The sequence below is a fragment of the Mobula birostris genome, chromosome 31 (assembly GCF_030028105.1).
Source record: "Mobula birostris isolate sMobBir1 chromosome 31, sMobBir1.hap1, whole genome shotgun sequence".
NCBI lineage: Eukaryota > Metazoa > Chordata > Chondrichthyes > Myliobatiformes > Myliobatidae > Mobula > Mobula birostris.
Window position 1 is genome coordinate 14,844,076 of NC_092400.1, and position 21,765 is coordinate 14,865,840.

Sequence of the window (21,765 nt, forward strand, 5' to 3'; positions counted from 1 at the left end):
GATATCCTAATTTCCTTTTAGCTCTTCCCTTCCCAAGCAGTACTTCCAGGTGAAGTAGCAATTTACTCACACTTCTTTCAATCGAGTGTACGAAGTTTGGCTGTTATAATGCAGTCTCCTCTACACTTGACATGCCACATGCAGATGGAGCAAATGCTTTGCAAAGCACCTCCATTCAGTCTGCAGGGATAAGCCTGAGATTCTAGATTCTCCATCCCACTCCCTTTCACAGGGTCTTCAAACTGAAGGTTAAATCCGTTTCTCTTCCATAGAAACAGCCTGGCCTGCTGAGAATTTCCAGTGTTTTCTCTCTTTATTCATAATTTTAATTGTTTCAAAAGCAAGATGCATTTTAATATAACCAATTTGTCAGTGCTCATTTACATGCCAGCAGTAATCACATTAATATGCACATTGTTTCATTTCTCAAATTATGAACCATTTCAAACCAAGTACTGTCAAAGGAAATCTATATCATCTGGAAATAAAAGTACCAGAAAATCAACTTGCATATTGAAACAGAAAATCAAATGACTGCAATGGGAAAAATAGGAAATCAAGTTCAGCTGTGTTTATAAATCCTTCCCAGAAGTACAGAATGAACCAGATAATTGCATCTCAACTCCAAATGCAAAAGGAAAATGGGAGAAGTAACTCAATATTACAGTTGTTACAGACTAATCTAAACAGCCCTGAGAGATGCATAAATCCACTTTGGATATATCTGTCTTCATTCCCTAATGCAAAGAGTACCTCTGCAAAATGTCACTAAGATGGGAGTCATTCAGGAACTTTCTGCCTGAGAAATAGCAACACACATGATGATTTACATTACTGAATATCTAATATTCACATATTTAATATGTAAACTAAATCAATCCCTCAAATACAACAAATTGAAGTTAGTCTACTTCTCTCCTGACACGATCCATTAAGATTATGACTGATTTATAATCCAACAGCAATTTTCCCATTTGGTTATCTGTACCTCAAGTTTTGGTTTCAAATTCATAGTTAATCTGGCATCATTTGCTATCTGTGGAAGAGCATTCAAAGTTTCTTCCACTCCCAAGAGGCTCAGTTCTCATTTTCAGATAATACTCTTCAGTGCAAGATTCCCAACCGGTAAAAATTTCCACTACTTCATAGTTCACTTTAAAGTTTTGAAAACTTCAATCTAACCATCTAAATTTCAGGGAATAAATGCTAGTTTGTGTCATAATTTAACACTTAGGATCCAAGTTGCATTCCAGTAAATTCATGCTGCACTCCCTTCAAATCACCCTTTATAAAGCGAGGATGCTAGAACTGCTCAACACGTCTCCAGGTGTTTTCCAAACAGGAATTTGCACAGCTGTAGTATAACTTATAGTCACTCCCACTGCACTCACCTCAGATTAAAAGGCCCTCTTGATTAACAAATGTATCAGTCAGGTCCAGAAAATAATCGATGGACAGATACCCACCACCACCTCCGGTTCTTCTCCTCTCCTAGCCTACCCCCTCAACCACCAATTCACAGCCAATGCTGAGTTTTGTCCCTTTTATGTAAGTTTGCATCTCTCTATATTAAAATCCAGTTACCACCATTTTTTCCATTCATTTGAAGAATTACACTTTCTCTAATTGATTCCTTCCAAGTACATTGCTTAAAATGCTACCTGTCTTTATGTAATCACCAAAACTAGATATCTACACAATTTTCCATCTCTTCATCTCAGTATATACTCTGATTACTATAAATAACTATAATTTCCCAAAGTTTCTTTGACTTGGGAGCCATTCTTTTACATTAGGACATTGTAGATGTCACTTCTAATAAAGATGAATGAGATACACTAAGGAATTGTTGACCAATAACCCTTCCAGAGACCTTGGCTCTAACCTTACCAATCTGACTACATGCCCATCATTCCTCCTGGCATTCTGCCAAGTTCTGAGCCAGCCACAAAATTTTTCTCTCAATTATATGATCTATAGCTTTAAATAACAGTCTCTTGTAAGGTAATTTATCAAATTCACACAATTCACATCATAAGCGTGCCACTGCCAACTAATTTGGATGCTTCTTCATAAAACTTAAATATGTCAGCAATAAATCGATGCTAGGCTCACTGATCAGCTAAAAAAATATCTGTTCATTCCCTTGATCCTTGATTACATACACCAGTGATATTGGGATTATTGTTTACCTCATTCATCTTTATTAAAAGAAGTGACATCCATAATGTTCTAATCTAAAAGAATAGCTCCCAAATCAAAGAAACTTTGGGACAATATAAAATTATGGGAATTGCAAAGTTCTTATCTCCTTCCTTTAAGGTCTGGGAAGGACTAAAACAGAAATGGCAGATCTCAGCCAGTCCAGCAGCACTGTACCAGAAAGCACTTAATTGGGTCAAGGACCCTTCCTCAGAACAGTTCTGAGGAAAGAGTCCCTGACCGGAATTGTTAACTTGTTTCTCTTTCAGCAAAAGCTGCTTGACAGATTGAGTTCTTCCATTTGTTTATCTTTTAGATAACAGCAGCTTCAGTTTTACTTGTTCTCTTGAGAAGCAGTAAGTGGATTGAGATCCTTTCCAATGCATGTCAGAAGCAGAACAAGAACCTTGCCAGCCAGTGAAATAACATTAGTAGTCAAATGTTCTCCCAATCAAACATTGTAAATGGAGTGTCACCATTTTGTTAGAAAGATGTGGACCTTCAGCAGGTGTTCAGCAACTCTAAATTCCATCCAATGCAAGTTTCTTTAGTTAGATTATTTTCCACCACATGTCAAAATTTTTTAAAAATTTGTTTTGTAATACATTTTTGAACACATTTACATTACGGAACTTTAAAGCAAAACTATCTCAGGCTTAATTCATACCAAAGCTTCTTCAAAGGGTTTGCGCTTTTCCATTTGCTCCAAAGCCTTCTTGTATAATTGTATCACTGATTCGTTAGGCACCTCATCAGCCCATGCCTCGTATTCAGCATATGTGGATTCCATGTCTATTCAGAACATAGATAACCATGCGTGAAATAAACACAGCTACACTTAACAGCAAAATCTAAAATGCTCTTTTGCAAAAATGTTAAAACTCTAAAAATAATATTTAGTCATACTTTATTGATCCCGGGGGAAATTGGTTTTCATTGCAGTTGCACTATAAGCAATTAAATGGTAATAAAACCATAAATAGTTAAATAGTAATATGTAAATTATGCCAGGAAATAAGTCCAGGACCAGCCTATTGGCTCAGGGTGTCTGACCCTCCAAGGGAGGAGGTGTAAAGTTTGATGGCCACAGGCAGGAGTGATTTCCTATGGCGCTCTGTGTTGCATCTCGGTGGAATGAGTCTCTGGCTGAATGTACTCCTGTGCCCAACCAGTACATTATGTAGTGGATGGGAGACATTGTCCAAGATGGCATGCAACTTGGACAGCATCGTCTTTTCAGACACCACCGTCAGAGAGTCCAATTCCATCCCCACAACATCACTGGCCTTACGAATGATTAAAGTACTTAAAAGTTAAAATAAATTCGTGGCACATAGTGAGATGAGCCGAATTCCTTCCTAAAGAGCCATCACAGGCACAACAAACTGAATCACCTTCTGGTGTTGTCTGCCTCTGATTTAATAAAATAATCAATATGTATTCATTTTGGTAAACTAACTTGCATTTTACTGAGCCTCCTATTATTAAAGCACAACAATCTAAGACTCAGCCAGATGCATAGAGAACACTTCAGCATTACACTTAAAAAGATCACTGAAGTTCTTTACAGAGCTGTAGCAATACCATTACTTTATTAGGAGAGCAAAACAAAATACAAATGGCCAGGGCTGGATTGTACTGACAGTTTCAATACCTGGTAGTCTTCATGGAATGGTAGACATCATGCAGAATTCTCTGGCCTAGATTGAAAGCACTTTATTTTAAGCAAATGTAGCTCACTCCAGGGGAATTGGGGAGCATACTGATTATGCCATTCATGAAAGGTGGGAATACAAATGGCACAAGGTTATTTTTGTACCTTCTAATAATGGCTGATCAACTTGACGATAAAATATTAGGGAGACTGCACTTATACAAGTCTCACATTGCATTCTGAAAGCAGAATCCTCTTTTCTCATCTTTTTCTTTTAAGGGTGGCATTGTGACACAGCAGTTTGCTAACAGCTGCCTTCAAGTCTACACATCTACAATGAAAGCAGTCTCATTGGCTCTTCATTCTCCTTTGGAGCATCTGGACAATAGCAAACTACATGTCAGATTGCTGTTTATTGATTAAAGCTTGGCATTCAATACTATCATCCCCTCAGTGTTAATCACCAAGCTTCAAACCCTGGGCTTCTGTATCTCCCTTGCAGCTGGATCCTTGACTTCCTCATCGAGAGAGCAGAGTCAGTTAGGATCGGTCAACACAGGAGCAGATCAGGGACGTGTGAGTAGCCCCCAGTTCTGCTCACTCCACACTCATGACTATGTGACTAAGTTCAGCTCAAACAGCATCTATACATTCCCATTGCCATTGGTAAAATCTCAGATGGCAACAAGGAGTCATACATGAGTGAGAGAGATCAGCTGTTGAGTGCAACAACAGCTCACGCTCAACACACAAACAAGAGAAAACCTGCTGATGCTGGAAATCCAAGCAACACACACAAAATGCTGCAGGAAACCAGCAGGCCAGGCAGCATCTATGGAAAAAAGTACAGAACGTTTCAGGCCGAGACCCAGCATTTTGTAGGTGAACCTCGCACTCAACATCAGCATGAACCACACTCAATCATTCAGGAACAGCTTCGCCCCTCCATTGTCAGATTTCTCAATGGTCTACAAACCCACGAACATCAGCTCATCCTTTACTTGCATACTATTCATTATGCAATTGATAGTAATTTTATGCCTTTGCACTGTCGTGGCTATCCCAAGGTCGAGGATGATGGTCTTCGTTCTGAAGAAGTGGCCCACAGAGTGAAGACGCCTGTGTGTGTATTTGTTTAACATGTACTTGATGTTGCACTCCAAGAAGCACACGATACTTCACAAATCAACCAACTGATTCCAATGGCATGGAAACCACGATGACTGGAGCTGATGGGTTTGTTGCAGCCTTCATCTGCCTTCACAGCCGTTGAGTTCGAAGTAACTTCGTCTGCCTGTTCCACCGTTGAGGTCTTGGTTGGATTGTTCTTTGTCAGGGACCTCACCCTCGACCTTACCGCCACGGGTGACCCTACCAGGAGCATAGCTCCAGACGGCATTGCTCTCGGGATCACAGGACCACACAAGTTTCTCCACCACGACACGGTGACAATCCACAGAGAAGCTTTGCACTGTACAGATGCCACAAAACAACAAATTTCACATCATATAAGTCAGTGATAATAAACCTGATTCTGAATTCTGACCTTTGACCTTGCAGGTCCTCCTCATGTGGATCCTACACATCCTAATGACATGCTATTCGGTTAATTGGAACCGAATGTCAGTAAGTTACTCGCACTAAGAGGTAAATGGTAAGGGAGCTGAGGCACATGAGAGAGAATAGGTTGCAGGGCAACAGTGAAATTAAAAGGACTGTCTCCTTCTGGATTGCAACAAACAAGGTTGAGAGCTGTTGCTGTCTGTATGACAGTGGGGGCCGTCAGTCTCCTGTGTATGAGGGTCTTGCTGAATTGCATGTTGTGGCTTTCGACCGCTTTCAGAATTATCAAAATTTAATCTGTGATCAAATTTAGATCCACACTATGACATAAACTGGATGGGATTGCGAAGAGTGAGAAGTTTCAAAGATGAATTCTTCTGTTCGCAAATTAGCAGCATAAAGTGGGCAGAACCGTGGCTAATGCAGTAATAATATAGATAAATACAATGTTATCCACTTTAATCCCCCAAGAGGACCACAACCTTGTCGTAGGGTTTGGAAGCTGGCGAATCTCAATGACTCAGAGAGATATGTTGGCTGGAGTCAGGGCCTTGTGCTTTGACTCTTGGTAGGGTCACACAGGCCAAACAGGTCAAAGGGTGGAGGCCAGACTAAGAGTGGCTCTCCGGTTCTCCGGATTCAGGGTTCTTCAATCCTGACTGGTAAAAAAAAACTGTTACGGAAATCGCAAAGAAAACCTTCATTGCTGCCCTCAACATCAGTAGTGCAACAGGCAGTAAGTATCCACTTTAATATGCAAAACAAAAAGGCAACATATTATTTCAGTGGTGCTAGGTTGGGAAGCTATGTAAACAGACTTCGGCACTCAGTCACTAAAAGCAATACTGGTAGAGCAAACAGTATGGACTGAGTACAGGAGCAAAGATGTCTTGCTGCAATTATGCAGGGCCTCGGTGAGACCATATTTGGCATAGTGTGTGCAGTTTACGTCTCTTTCCCAAAAAATCTACTTGCCATCAAACAATGCAACCAAGATTTACCACATAATACTTCCACTGGCTGGGAGATATAGAACGAGGCATCGCACTGTCAGGAGATTCAAGATTGAGAAGAAACTTGTTATTCATGAAACTCAGCAAGCTGTGTACCTATGGAACTTGCTCTCACAGATGTCTGTATGAGAAAAGTTGTTAATGTATTTAAGAAACAGATGGATAAATTTATAAATGCAAAACAAATAAAGTTATGAAGATGCAGTGGGAGTAGGGCATTTAAATTTCTGATCTAAATATGAAAGATTCGTATCTGCCCGTCTAATAGGCACCCTACACAAATTCTACTTGATGCAAACATTTCTGAAGAAAGCGCATTTATCCACACACAAACTAAGAGCACCTTACCAAGCAAAGGGATAGTCAGCTGCCTCTTGAAGAGTGCATGTACTCGGTCAAGTTGTGTTTTCATCATTTCCTGCTGTTCTGAAGTCAAAATAGTACCAGGTAAGGGCTGTCAGAGATGAAAAGAAAATCATGTAATTAATACTAACAACTACTGAATTTAAATATGAAGAATTTAATTGAACGTTCCAGAATACTCCAGTTCTTAAACATTTTAAGTGCCAGTAAACTTTACTTAAAATAGTATAACGTATCAGAATTTGACAGATTCAGAAGATAGTTCATTCTACCTGTGACTTATGGTCCCTTCAAAGTCACAATCAATACTCTTTCCCGAAGCACTAATCATGCTAAAACAGTGCTCTGTTTTGGCATGAATTCCCTTGCTCTTACGCAGATAATGGCAAGAATGAACTGGAAGACGTGCCACTGGATAAGATCTCAGTAACAATTATCAATCCAAAACTCATCAATTATTGCTCATTTCAATACTGGTCACCCTAAATCCAAGTTCACATCAACTGTGAAATGCACTGGAAACAAGGACAAACACTGAAATATTACTACAGTATATCCATAATTCTGCTTAAAAAGTCCTATTTTACAACATTGGCCAAGCCTTCAGTGTGGATAATGGACAAAATTTTATTCCCATTTCTTCACTAAAGGAAAATACAACAGGATTATCTAACTGATAAAATTAATGAAGCAATTAATTTAAAATTGTGAAATCAATAGTGAATTAATGCCTTAAAGCAGAAAATTGGGTTCGTGTCTTATGCTTGGCTTTCAAGTATCCTCTCTATCAGGAATAAAATGAGTTAGGGCAACTTCAACCCACTTTCTAAATAACAAAACACAAATTAAGCAATAATTTTCCATTAATTGCTTTTGCTTGGGATGGAGTGATATTACAGCCACCAAAGGGGTCTATGATCAACTGCATACAATGGAGGGAGATGAGGTTAAACAGGCACGAACTGACTAATAAAACGCGAAAACCAAACACCAATGCTTACCATCCCATATATGCTACATTACTTGCTAACTACTTTTAGCTGGCTTGCATCTACTTCTAAGAGAAATAACATGCAAACAGCTCCTGATGCATTAATTGAGTTACGTTTGCTTACCTGTAAAGTTCCTAAAATAGCATTTTCAAATTCTCTAAAGGCCTCCCAGATTGCTAGTCCTTTTGTCATATGCAATCCAACAGCAGTTAAGGCTCGATCAAATATCCCACGAGCTCGCTCGATACCACCTTGCAAGCCAATCCCGCCAATAGAGTACTGTGCATATTCCAGCCATATCTCAGGACCTGTATTTAAAATTTGTTAATTAATTGTAACGTATATTAACACAGACCGAGGAATAGAGCATGCATTTTTATAGCCAAGTCTCAGTAAAGACGAGCCATTTACAAACGTGGAATTATTCCGTTAAAAATTTAACCTGGCTTCTATCTTACATATGGGTGGAATGACTCCTTCAGACAGAGCACATATTTTTGACTACGAAACTTCAGATTGGTAGTAAAACACTACCACTGAACAAAGTGTGGCCCTTTGTGACCAGCCCAACAACCTCTTCACTGCTAATTCAATCGTGAAACAGCCTGCTCACCAATGTTACACAGACCCTAAGATTATGTTGACAGCAAATTGTTCAAAACAGCTTCATCTGCTTTTAGCAGCAGTGTTAACTGAAACAAGTTAACACCGCAGAAAGGAACTGTTGAGCGAGCACTAAACTTCTGTACACTGATATCCCATGATATTACTTCAGGAAGGAGATACAGAAATGTGAAGGCACTCAATTATTCAGAAACAGCTTCTTCCCCTCTGCCATCTGATTTCTGAATGGACATTGAACCCATGAACACTACCAAACTACTTTACTTCTATTTTTGCACTACTTAATTTAACTCTTTAACACATATTTACAGTAACTTAAGTTTTTTTTTTCTCTATTATTACGTATTGCATTGTAAGTCTGCTGCAAAGACAACAAATTTCACGACATATGCCGGTGATATTAAACCTGATTCTCATTCTGATTCTGATGGGAATTCTTACACAGCTTGTTCGTCTCAATTATCTGAAGATATCCTGTATCTGCAACTGCAATTCTGCCATTGTGACAAACTAATGAGTACCAAAGTGAGCAATGGAGAACATGACAGTCCCATTATATACAACAGATATATACAGGAAACTAAATTATTCTACAACACAGGGACATTACATAAATTTTAATTACTTATCTGCTCTAAACCAAATGGACATTTCATTTCCCAGTTTGTAATTACATAGATTTGAATTCAGGTTTATTCAACAGACACGAATCATTTTCAAGCAGATTAATCTCAAATACAATGCTATACTATGGCTCAAACTTATTTAAATTAACATAATGTTAATAACCCCAAGATCTCTCTATATCTCCATTCAGACAGGTTTCTGTTTGGCCATTGGGCAACAGATGAGTTCTCGTTATTCAGACATTAAGTCGAGTCCAGCAGAGGGTTTTCATGGATAGATACAGAAGTAGATTGCCAGGCCTTCCTTCCACGCAAATACTGCTGCTGCCCAGGTTAGGACCCGGCTGGGTTTGAACTCAGGACCATCTGCCTTGAAGTCCAGTGCTGATGCCACTACACCACCAGCCGTATAGATGAGTACTAACTTAAAATAAGAGCTGTGACACAGAGGAAGCAATTGTCCCCTCAAATTCATGTTGGTCCCCAGCAGAACAATCCCATTACTTCCATTTCTCCTCTCCTTTTTATCTGTGACTCCTGAAACTTGTTCTCTCTTACCATCAGGTCCCCTTTGATTATTTTGCCTCTTCCCTACACTAAGGGAGTACTCAGTCAACTTATCAGCAAATCTTTGAGAGGTGAGAAGAAACTGGGAATTCCTAGGGGGATGCCAAGCCACAATAAGGAGCACATACAAACTCCACAGAGACAGCATGAGATCAGGATTTAAGCCAGTTCCCTGGAGCACTAACCGTGCCACCATGCCCAGGGGCTCTTTCCTGTGAGTCGTGGATGGAACTATAACGTAGCAATTTGAGCAACTTACAAATATAATCTTTGATGGCCCTCTCGAACAGTTCATAAATTTTCTCTCGGTCATGTGGTTCTTCAGCCATTCTAATCTCATCTTTCAACCAGTCCAGCCAAAGCTCTGCAAAAAAACAACCATATTTACTTACTTCCTTAACACTCCTAATACAGCAAAGCACAATCTTCCCAAAGAAAATTATTCATAATTGTATGGGTGATAATTGATACATTAACAGTAAAAACAAGTAAAACTACAATAGTAAACATGATTCACTGCTACTTACAATCTAAAAACAAATCACGAACTACTGATAAACAATTAAAACTTCTTCACAGTGAAAAAGCTAACTTCTAAGAACCAAGCTGGCTTACAAATGTTACAAAGAAAGTCTGCTCCACTTTAAAATATCACAAGACTCAGCTTTCAGTACATTTGCAATCATCTTACCTTCAGTAAGTGGAAAAAGCTCACTCATCTTCTGTCGAGCACTCTGCAATTTCTCCAGCTCACCCTCCTGGCGTAGCAATTTAATTAAGTCCACATGACAATTGTAGTCATATGCACTGATGGAAAGCTGACGAAAAAGCACAAGTCACCGTTACCGCTAAGCCCAAATACCAGCCAGTGCCCTAATGAGTACGGACTTGTGCGTAGTTTTATTTTACAGTGTAATATCCAACTCAGGTGGTGGGGTGGAGATGCATTTATACCAAAGGAGGTGTAAGGCACTCCTTCTCTCCGTTAGCCTGCAGGTCACCCTTGGGCAACGTGTGCTTAGAAACCCCTCCCCCCACCAATCTGGATCACGTGAAGCCATGGGAGCAGGTGGTGGATGGTTGTATGAGCAGAGAGTGCAAATCACAAATCCTAGTTATGTGACCAATAACGCCAGGCAGACAATCTCTGAAGAGTATTGATAATGGCTGGGGTCGCCTGTCTCATAAAGACACTGCCCAGAAGGAGGCAATGGCAATCCACTTCTGTAGAAAAATTTGTCGAGAACAATCATGGTCATGAGACCATGATCACCCATGTGATATGACGTGGCACATCATGATGAAAATAACAGAAAATGCATATAAAATCAGCCATGATGGACTGGAGGAGGAGACTTGATGTTCTGAAGAGCCTAGCTCTGCTTCTAATCTTATGACCTAATGGAGAAACTCAGTACTACTTGATTTGAAGATAATAATCTTGCATATGCAAAATGAATCCTGTCACCAGAATGTCTTTTTAAATATTTCTGTTCTTATGCCCAAAATATTTTAATCAATTTTATGATGGTCTTTTAAGCAACTTCATGCAATCAAATCATTAGCGAGGAAACTCTGTGCTGGTTAATTGAAGCAAATTGCATAAGTCATCCATTCTGTTCCAGCAGTGAAGAACAAATTGCAAAAGGTTCCCTGGGTTCTAGTTCCCAGTGTCCCCAGCCTCCCTCTAGACAGGGGTTCTCAATCTTTTTTATGCGATGAGGCGTTGCCATTAACCAAGGGGTCCACAGACCTCAGGTTGATAACCCCTGCTCTAGACTGTTCTCTGCATTCCCTCAATCAACAGAAAAAGTTTTCACTGTATACAATACTGTCATAGAATTCTATCAAAAGTGAACACTTTTCAGTAGCTTAAGTTGTATCAATAAGTCTCGACTACAAAGAACTTCATTGTATACCAGAGGTAGACTTAATTTCAATTAGCCACAGCAAAAAGAACACATAACTCGTCTCTAATGTCCTGCTTAAATTAAACTTGCTAAATTCCACTATAATACCATTTTTTAAGAACTATTTTCATTGTATTTGTCACCTGAGAATCATCAGCTGCTGAAAACCAAGACCTCAAAGAATGGGTGAGGTTTCTAAATGGCATTCATCATTCAATTGTAGCCAATTATTGTTAACATAGAGTGGATTCATCCCAGGTTCACTGCAATATTATTAAACTCTTAAAAATGTTACATTAGGGACACACAGAAATGGACAATCCTGCATTGCCGGGTTTTTTTTAAATTGGGCATCAAGACGTAACAAGTGACAAGGGCACTATTTGTGTTTTAAGACAATTCCTTCTGCTCTTTTATATCTTCTGTCATCGCCTTGATTTCCCTGAAACGCGGTGAGAAGTTATGCCTTACTCTTACAAAGAAAGGTAGTTTTGCAGGTGAGTGATGGTTCCCTCTGCAGCTGAGCCACAACAACATTCTCCGGTTTCGTTTAGGGCTGCAATGGCTGACCCTTCAGGGAAGGATCCCGGGTTTCAGGCATATTTCGTGCTTCATTTCCCTCCCGCTCAGGGGAAGGCGTTGAGCGGGACGGGAGGACAATTTAAAACCCCGCCGACTCCAGCTCCGGCCTCCCGCCGTGTTTTGCCGCTGCGTCGGCCTCAGGTCGCACCTGTTCCTCCAGCCGCTGGATTTCGGCTTCGTTTTCTTGCTCGTCGTCGGAGGAGTCCTCCATTTCCTCCGCCGAATCGCTCGCGGGGCCAGGCTCCATCTCCTCGGCCTCGCTCGCCCGCCGCCGCCCGCTGGTCGCCATCGTGCAGGCAAGTGTGGTCAAGCTCGCCGCGCCCGATCCAAGTCAGGACAATCGCTCACCCCCAGAACCCACCCTCCTCCCCTAACGCCCTTCTTTAATTTACCCAAACCTTAAAAATAAGGCACAATACAAACAGCTCGTCAGAAAGTGAACCAAGCATCGTATTTATTTTGAAGAAGAGAATAAGGTAACAAAGAAGGCTATTAAATGAGTCATTACGATGCGAGTGTTTTTTTTAAACTGGGCTTTCATTATCTAGCGGTTAAAATTTACGTCAGCAGACCTCATCGCTGAAAATGCGTCTTTCGAGAATCGCCATATTTGTAAGGTCAGTTTTTGTGTGTGTGTGTGTGTGTGTGTGTGTGTGTGTGTGTGTCTGTCTGTCTGTCTGTCTCGTTGGTTATTGCAATATAATCATCAGAATCAGGATCGGGTTTATTATGCCCGGCACGTGTCGTCAAATTTGTTAACTAATCGTTCACAGGAAAATAAAATTATTTGCCTGGCAGAGTCTGTCAGAATTGATCAGCATTCGTCCTACCGCTTCTTTGTTACCCGGGTTTATCTTTTGAAATTACCCTGGTAATTTTTATAGAACATTGCACAGCATAGGAACAGACCCTTGCATCTTTATGCTGAACTAATTATACTCGCAATTAAATCTCCAACTGAATTAATTCCTTCTGCCTATACAATGTACATATCTCTGCATTTGCAAAACACAAAATACTCTGCAGATGCTGGGGTCAAAGCAACACTCACAACACCTGACAAAGGGTTCCCTCTAAACGTTAACCGATCGGTTCCATGGATGCTGCCCGACCTGCTGAGTTCCTCCAGCGTGTTATGAGTCTCATTTGCCACTCAGTTGTTTTCTCAAAAATAATGTTATGTTTGACCAGCTAAAGATACGTGAAAGCTTGCTCCTGCAAAACCATGATACTTTCATCTTTTTTTCTGTCATTTTTTAAAAATCATACTTTATTGCACAACATTCAAGTCAACATTTTTATAATATATCACTTATTCCTGTTAACATTAGCACATTGTCAGTTTTCATTCATTTGCAACCAAAATGCAACTAGTTCTTGGGTTTTTAAGATACATTTCAAGCAATGGATGTGGAATAGAAGATCGTAAACGGTGGCATTTACCCGTACAGAACTTCTGGTGCTTTCACTCAGCTTCGGTACTTAGTATGGGACTTTTGAGTTTGCTGTTTTGTAACTCAACACCTCATTCAGAAAAAAAGCAGGAAGTTTCAGGCAAATCAGAGGCTGTCGTTTTCTAGAAGAGAGACCCCGATGATCCTCTCCGCAGTCCTCATAATCTTATGTAGGGACTTGCGGTCAGGTACCTTGCAATTCCTGCACCAGGTGGTGATGCAGTGGTGCTCCTGGAACAACTGGTCAGGATAGGGTGGAGGAGAGCCTCACTTGTTTCAATCTCCTCAGGAAATGGAGATGCTGCTGTGCTTTTTTTTAATCAAAGAGGAGATGTTGAGGGACCAGGTGAGATTGTCCGTTCTTGTGCGCCCCCAGGATCGTGGTGCTCCTAACTCACTCCGCTGAGGAGCCATTTTTTTGTGTGCAGAGAGGAGTGGGCAGCCTGCATCTTCCTAAAGACCCACAATAATCTCTTTGGTCTTGTTCACGCTGTTGTGCTCGCACCATTCTACTGGCTGCTCTACCTACTATTTTCTATTTATGATGTTTAATTTAATTTTTTACTATTTACTATCGATTTGTACTCCAGGGAGCGCGAATCGCAGAATTAAATATCACTGTGATGATTGTATGCTCTAGTATCAATTGTTTGGCAACAATAAAGTACTCTGTGCATAGCCAAGAGGTAATGTTACAGCTATATAGGACCCTGGTCAGACTCCACTTGGAGTTCTGTGCTCAGTTCTGGTCGCCTCACTACAGGAAGGATGTGGAAACCATAGAAAGAGTGCAGAGGAGATTTACAAGGATGTTGCCTGGATTGGGGAGCATGCCTTATGAAAACAGGTTGAGTGAACTCGGCCTTTTCTCCTTGGAGCGACGGAGTATGAGAGGTGACCTGATATAGGTGTATAAGATGATGAGAGACATTGATCGTGTGGATAGTCAGAGGCATTTTCCCAGGGCTGAAATGGCTAGCACGAGAGGGCACAGTTTTAAGGTGCTTGGAAGTGGGTACAGAGGAGATGTCTGGGGTAAGTTTTTTTAAGCAGAGTGGTGAGTGCGTGGAATGGGCTGCCGGCGGATACGATAGGGTCTTTTGAGAGACTCCTGGATAAGTACATGGGGCTCAGAAAAATAGAGGGCTATGGGTAAACCTAGGTCATTTCTCAGGTAAGGACATGTTTGGCACAGCTTTGTGGGCCGAAGGGCCTGTGTTGTGCTGTAGGTTTTCTATGTAGCTCTAACATGTGCCAATGATAAATACATTGCTGCCCTTGTCTTCCCTCAGCTTTTTTCGATCACATGTATATCCCTGGTATCTTTTATGTTACTTAGAAGGCACATTGGGACATCCAGGTCAAAAAAATGCAGTTAGAACATACAGACAACCAATGTTTCACTTTCTGTTATCTTCCTTAGTAAGAATGCTCTGCACTCAGCAGAGGCATTGGGTGTTTCCCTGCAATTCTCCCCAAAAGATGTTCATGCAGTAATCCACTTTCAGAAAGTTTTCTAAATGACCGCTGTGGGCATACATCTTGCAGCAAGTTCTCCGCCATTCTGAAGCCGCATGCTCCGAAAAAGCCGGGTTTTTTTCCAACAAGATCCCTCACTTTCCAGGTTCTTAGAGGAGTTCATTTTGGTCGAGTACCTCTTACTGACATGGCATGTTAAAGGCTGAAATCGCCCACGGGATGCAGCTCTTGGTTCTTGATCCTCCAAAATATTCCGCATGGAATTTAAACGGGTAAAACTACCCAGTCTCTCCGCTGCCGGTTAAATATGTCATCTCAGAACTAAAGTGGGAGAAACCCTAACGTCGCAAATGCATAAATCAGCCAGCCATTGACTTGTTTTTTTCAATGTTGATATGCTTTTCTAACGTATTATCACCACATTAGAGTTTAAATAAAACTGTAATATTGCAGCCTTGGGTGCTTTATCTTTGCATAGAACTTGCAACAAGATTAAACAAGTCGACAGATCCTGCGGCGGGTGCGTGGGATCGCGCTGACGTCACGGCGCAGGAGGCGGGCCCCGCGGGTGATTGACGTGTGACGTAGGGTGACTAGGACGGGGAGGGTGTCGCAGTTGCTAATAAACGGCCGAGTCGCGGGGTGATGGCTGCGGCGATGGCGAGCGGTGTGTCCCGGCGCTTGCTGCGCCTGGCGGTGAACGGTCAAGCACCTCTCTCGGCCGCTTACCACGAAAAGGTGGGGGCCGCGCTCCCGAATGAGGGCCGGCGATTGTGCCTGGGTCGGTGTGGCGTGACAGTGGGTCAGCTGCTGCCCTGGGCTATGGGTGATGGGGGTTATGCAAGAGAGTTAGTGGTGGCATTAAATCATAATGATTCTTCCCCGACCTGAGTGTCTTAGTGTCTGCTGTAACATGGTAAAGTAGGGGGAGGTGGGGGGCAATGGAGTGACGGGGCGTGAGTGAGTGGAAGCAGGAATATAAGGTTATCGATTAAATAGGCGATGGGGTGATGTTTGACCAATTTCTTGGCAGCATGGTCATCTTAACAGAGGGTTCAGAAGTGCAGAGTCATTGATCATTGAATCGGAAGACCATAAGATATCGGAGTTTTCACTAACTGTGTACCTTCATGTACATATTAAATTGTAAATTTACCACTTTAAAAATGAGGGTGGGAATAGCTGTTGGAGAAATTTGTGATTTTAGTATAATGTAGATTATTGTATGTTTTTGCATATATCTTTGCAATTCTTTAATGAAGTTGCTTGGTGACTTAATAGTTTAGGACTGTTAACGTACAGGAAATCCGTGAATAGAATAACTGGATGCATTGGAGGAATTTTTAACTTTTTTTCCCTCCCATATCTTGTAGGTCGTGGATCACTATGAGAATCCCAGAAATGTTGGTTCTTTAGATAAGAATGCAAAAAATGTTGGGACTGGCCTGGTTGGTGCCCCTGCTTGTGGTGACGTCATGAAGTTGCAGGTAAACTTGTTCTCATGTACAAAGGGGCAACTTCCCAGGGAATTTCTTAACTGAGTTGTCCTGACTTTGCTCAACATTGAGATGTAACAGTTGACCTCAGTGTTATTAAGTAACCCCAAATTCTGCTTATGATTTGCTACCCAATGGATTCTACTGGAAAGTGTACAGTGTATAAATTGTGCGTCAAATGTACGCCATAGGTACGGCGTAGCCACGCACCCTACACTGTAGCCTAACGCACACCTCTCCCAAAATGTAACTACAAGTTGCGGCGACGCAGACCACAACAAGTGTGATTGGTCCGCTTGGTAGCATCACATTTCCTCCTATTGCTTCCCATTGGGTGACTGATGGGCAGGGAAGGAACTCTGGCCACGATGCTTTCCATAAAGCTTTACAGACCTCCGAAATTATGGAGGAGCCTGTGCTTTATGCCAGTTTGTAGCTAGCTGCTACAGCCTGTCGACTTCCACCTGAAGCTAAAACTCGAATGGTGATTGCCAGTCTCTGAGTATACTGTGCGTACTCTGATGCGATATTAATGGTTGGAGACGATGAACCAAATCGTCAAATCTGCCTGCCAACATCCGAAAATATTTGAAATGCATTTCCTCGTCCCATGTCTCTCAGTGGCCGGACAAGCGCAGAAAATTCACCCTCCTTCAGTTTCAGTCGCCATTGTTTGAAGTTTGAGTTTCTTCGTGTTGAAACTCAACACAGTGGCATAGAAACCCCACTGCCAACTAACGCAGAGCGACGCAGACACACCAACGCACAAGTATAAATGCTCACAATGGCGTAGCCCACTTGCGTAGCCTACAGCGTAAGCTAGTACGCACAACTATAAATCAGCCTTAAGAATAAGCAACACACATGAAAGTTGCTGGTGAACGCAGCAGGCCAGGCAGCATCTCTAGGAAGAGGTACAGTCGACGTTTTGGGCTGAGACCCTTCGTCAGGAGCCGGTCCTTTGAGAATAAAGTTGTATTTAAACTGGACAGGTGAACCTGGACAGTCACTGTTGATATTTTTGATGACCAGTGTCAGGCAGCACTTTAAACATTGTGCAACCGATGCAGTCTGCAATGCCACTTATTCTCATGCAGGGGTTCCCAACCTTTATGCCATTAACCAAGGCGTCTATGAACCCCAGGTTGGGAAACTCTGATGTAATGTACCGATCTGGAGCTCTGTCCTCTTTGTTTAAAAAATAATTGTCATTTCCTAATCTAGGAAATGCTCCCCTCCCCCCCCCCCCCCCCCCCCCCAGCCAGTGGTCAGAAAATGGTAAAGGTATCCCAGAGGTTTTTGAAAGTATTAAGTTTGACTTGAGAAAGAGTGTGGGGGGGGAGGGGGAAGAACAGTTTGCAAAACAAGTTCACCAACTGCTTTTATTTCTCGTTCAACTTCCTTGCATTGCACGTGAATGCTTGCTGCAATTACTCCTAGTTAATACCCCTCAAGAATTGTGACTGAGCTGTACCTCAGTGAGGGCAAAGTTTTCAAATCTCTCATTTATTTTCTCTTCTAAGATTGAAGTGGGCGGTGATGGAAAAATTATTGATGCGAGATTTAAAACCTTTGGATGTGGATCTGCAATTGCCTCCAGCTCTCTGGCAACGGAATGGGTGAAAGGAAAAACGGTAAAGCTGTAATTTTTCAAAACCTGGCTGGAATACATCAACAAAAATATCTTTGTTTTAAAGCCCCAAAGTTCCTGAGATTTCCAAATGCCTAAAAATGACTGGTTTTCTTTCAACCGAATATTTACGTTTCCTCCCTCCTGTTCTTTATCCAGCAATCCATGCAAGCGCGTTATATGATTGAGGCTCTGTGCCATGAATTTGTGGCCAGAAAAGGGGTTTCATGAAATTGTGCCACCTGAGTGCAATGTAGAAAAATACAGCGGTATCATAGAAGGCAATTCCTGAAAAATAGGTAGTATGTCATTGATTAATTAGAGAAAGTTCTGAAAACTAAAATGGAAAAAAGTAAGCTGCTTCTGTATCATGACAGTAGGGAGAAATAATTTACTTTAAATAATTGTGTGAAATTTCAGTCCTGCAACTTAAGACTCAGCCATTTTCTGTACCTTGGAGTTGCATGGTATTATCTCCAATTTTCAGGTGTTTCTTTTGCAGTTTGTGAAATTCGTATGATAGTATTATTTGTGCCTCATGATCATGCCTGATTTGAAGAAACTGTCACTGGCCTTCATTTAATTACAGGTGGATGAAGCCTCAAGGATTAAGAACACAGATATTGCTAAGGAACTATGCCTTCCTCCAGTCAAACTGCATTGTTCAAGTAAGTCTGTGTTTCATAGCATGGCAAGCTTACTAACCTGTAGACTTTATGGGAGCAAGAAGCAATATTTTTGAGAAGTGCAGGTTCTGAAAAGAGATAATTTTAAACACAGTAAAGTGAGCGGGGGTAGAAACAGCATCCTTTAATTAGGGGGCATAACCTCAGGTTAAGAGATCAGCCATTTAGTACTGAGATGAACAGAAGTATGTTATTAGGCTTTAAGCATCTGCTGTATTTTTGGCTTTCAGCCATCTTAAAGGATGTGGCATTTGAGCAGGGAGTAGACTTCAGGCATTATATCAGCCATGATCTTAACGGCAGAATGGGCATAAGGAGCCAAATGACCAACTTCTAGTTCTGTAACATTTCAGATACATCAGCATGGTGTAGTAAAGGATCTTGCTTTCTTTGTTCAACCAGTAGATTTTGTGCTGCAGGAAATACTTGTTCCATCACCTAACTGACATAAGCTTAGTTGACAACAGATAAGCACTGTAGGAAGAGCTTAAGCTAGGTGTTAATGGTATAAACCTTTTAATTTAAAAAAAAAGTGGGAGGATTGGAAATTTTTATCGAATGAGTACAAGACTGAAACTTTGGGATTTAACAGAAACTAATGCAGCCACTGAAGAATAACTTAATGATTTTTTATTAGAAATTCAGCAGCTTTAAATTGCCCTTAACAGATGACTTTTGTATGTACCTTTTCAGAGGTTCATTTCAACTTGGCAGTGAAAAGAATGTTATTAAAATTAGTATTTTGAGCAAATAATGTATTTTTAATGTGATGAGAAAATGGTTTAAAGCTGTATAATTATGATACTAGGTTTGTATTTCATTCAACCATAGTTCCTATGAATATTAAATATTGGTGCCGACACTTATCAGTAACTGGTATATTCAAGAACTACTTTACTTGACATTGACTAACTATTCAGTGTAATATTCTTTTTCCTTCTACTTAAATATAAAGCAGCCTTTTTGATTCTCACACTTGCAGCTTCTCATTTCACTCCTTTTCAATTAGAATCGGGTAAATGTTTACATTGAAGCTGCATGCTTAATTGTTTTTTTTGTTTCAGTGCTGGCAGAAGATGCGATTAAAGCTGCTCTAGCTGATTATAAAGTGAAACAACAAAAGTGAAAGATCTTACTGGAAACTCAAAATCACATGGGTTTCAGCACCTGTTAATAATGGTCTAACCAACACAGCTGTATAGTTCTGCAGCAGAATTTCAAAAGTTAAGCAGAAAGAATACTCTAGTCTTTTTTCTGTAAGAAAGGGGACCGCAAGCCATAAATATATTAAATTGACTCTTGTTTGCGATATTCTATTTGTGCCTTAATTTTATGGAGTGCAGAAAATTATTTTGTGAGTGCTGAACTTTTTGAAGTATAAATGCTGGTATAAACCAAATTAGTTGTATAATGGTCTTGTATGATGTTCAAATACCATTTTATTGACTCAGTGGGTTTTGCTTGGATTTCAATAAAGCGAGTGTTAGCTGATTCCTAAACTGGTTCATTATCCATGGCTGTCCAGCTTCTGCGTTTTTTCAAAGATCACTTGTGGATTGAGAACTGAAGCAGGAAAAAAAAAACTAATATATTGTACTATTGTATACCCATGATGTATTACAGATCCTTGTACAATGCTATATTGGTAATCATGTCAAGTTTCTGAAATGGATTTAAAAGGATAGAGTGGGTTCCTCCACTCGATTTTCTCTAGTGAACATGATCTCAGAAGAAGGTCTCAGTTATTTCAGACAGTGGAGAGAATTTTTGCTTTTTATATGCAGGCTTGTAAAACTGTGGGATTCCTACCTCCCTGAAACTGGGTGGACAATCTTAAAATATATAAGGCTGAGAGTGATTTTGAACACTAAAGGAATTGAGGTATAGGTCTAGGCAGAAAAGTGAGCCTGCGATATGGGGTTAGCCTTGATCTTATTGAAAGGCTGCACAAGCCTGAGTAGCGTCCATTTGCTGTCTTTAACAATCAGACATTTCAATAGGTTTGGGGGGGGGAATACTACTGTAGGTTTGTAATACTATTGTCTACAGAATCTTCTAGCTGACAGCTAAATATTCACAAGAATAAGAATTTTACAATGTGCTCATAAGCCAAGCATTCTTCCTCATCAAAATTCTTTTGTGGGCATTTATGACAAACAAATGAATCAGGAACTCACAGATGTATATGCACCAGTTTGTTCACCAATGATACCTTTGAGTGAAATCGATAAGTATTAATCATCACAAGTGTGAACTTTGTATTATAAAAAGAGTTTGGCCTTGGGCATCTCAGTAAAATGCAAATATGATTAATCAATTCTATAGCTGGGGCAAAGTTCCTTTGAGTGATTGCTGTGTTTGGAGCTGTAGTGGTAGAGAAGTATATGCGTTAAATATATATTTCAGAGCTATTAGTCTAACCTCTGTCAGATTTAGAGTTCATGTTAGAGCACAATATTTTGCAGCTGCTGAAAATACAATCGGGGCCACTTTATCAGGTACACCTGCTTGTTAATGCAAATATCTAATCTGCCAAGCATGTGGTAGCAACTGAATGCATTAAAAATATGCAGACATAACCAAGAGGTTTCATTGTTCAGACCAAACATCAGGAATGGGAAGAAATATGATCTAAGTGAATTTAACTGTGGATTGAGTGTTGGTGCCACACGAGGTGGTTTGAGTATCTCAGAAACTGCTGATCTCCTGGGATTTTCGTGCACAACAACCTCTAGAGTTTTTTTTAAAAAAAAGCCAGTGAGTGGCAGTTCTGTGGGTGAAAGCATCTTAATAAAGAGAGGTCAGAGGAGAATGGTCAGACTGGTTTAAGCTGACAAGATGGCAACAGAAACACAAGTAACCATCTGTAACAACAGTGGTGTGCAACAATGATTCTTTATTCTGCCTATGTCGTCTCATCATTC

The 21,765-nt window shown here is 40.7% G+C and overlaps 2 protein-coding genes across 3 annotated transcripts in view; one reads left to right on the forward strand and one right to left on the reverse strand.

Moving 5' to 3' along the window:
- The window catches only part of sart3 (spliceosome associated factor 3, U4/U6 recycling protein), a 41,868-nt gene extending 29,424 nt beyond the window's left edge, over positions 1–12,444 (reverse strand). The window contains exons 1-6 of one of the 2 annotated variants that reach the window (XM_072247989.1): positions 12,245–12,444; positions 10,296–10,422; positions 9,864–9,968; positions 7,911–8,095; positions 6,781–6,886; positions 2,870–2,994 (exon numbers count right to left, since the gene is read on the reverse strand). In XM_072247989.1, coding sequence (XP_072104090.1) covers positions 2,870–2,994; positions 6,781–6,886; positions 7,911–8,095; positions 9,864–9,968; positions 10,296–10,422; positions 12,245–12,385 — 789 coding nt within the window. In that variant the 5' untranslated portion in view covers positions 12,386–12,444. Of the gene's footprint in view, positions 1–2,869; positions 2,995–6,780; positions 6,887–7,910; positions 8,096–9,863; positions 9,969–10,295; positions 10,423–11,991; positions 12,187–12,244 lie in introns of those variants that run through there. The other variant, XM_072247990.1, reaches the window with a different exon arrangement.
- Positions 12,445–15,607: 3,163 nt separating this feature from the next.
- On the forward strand, positions 15,608–20,332 carry iscua (iron-sulfur cluster assembly enzyme a). Its single transcript, XM_072247714.1, has 5 exons — positions 15,608–15,767; positions 16,403–16,516; positions 18,049–18,159; positions 18,745–18,823; positions 19,906–20,332. The coding sequence occupies exons 1-5, from the start codon at positions 15,675–15,677 to the stop codon at positions 19,965–19,967; spliced, it is 459 nt and encodes a 152-aa protein (XP_072103815.1). The 5' UTR covers positions 15,608–15,674; the 3' UTR covers positions 19,968–20,332.
- Positions 20,333–21,765: the final 1,433 nt, after the last annotated feature.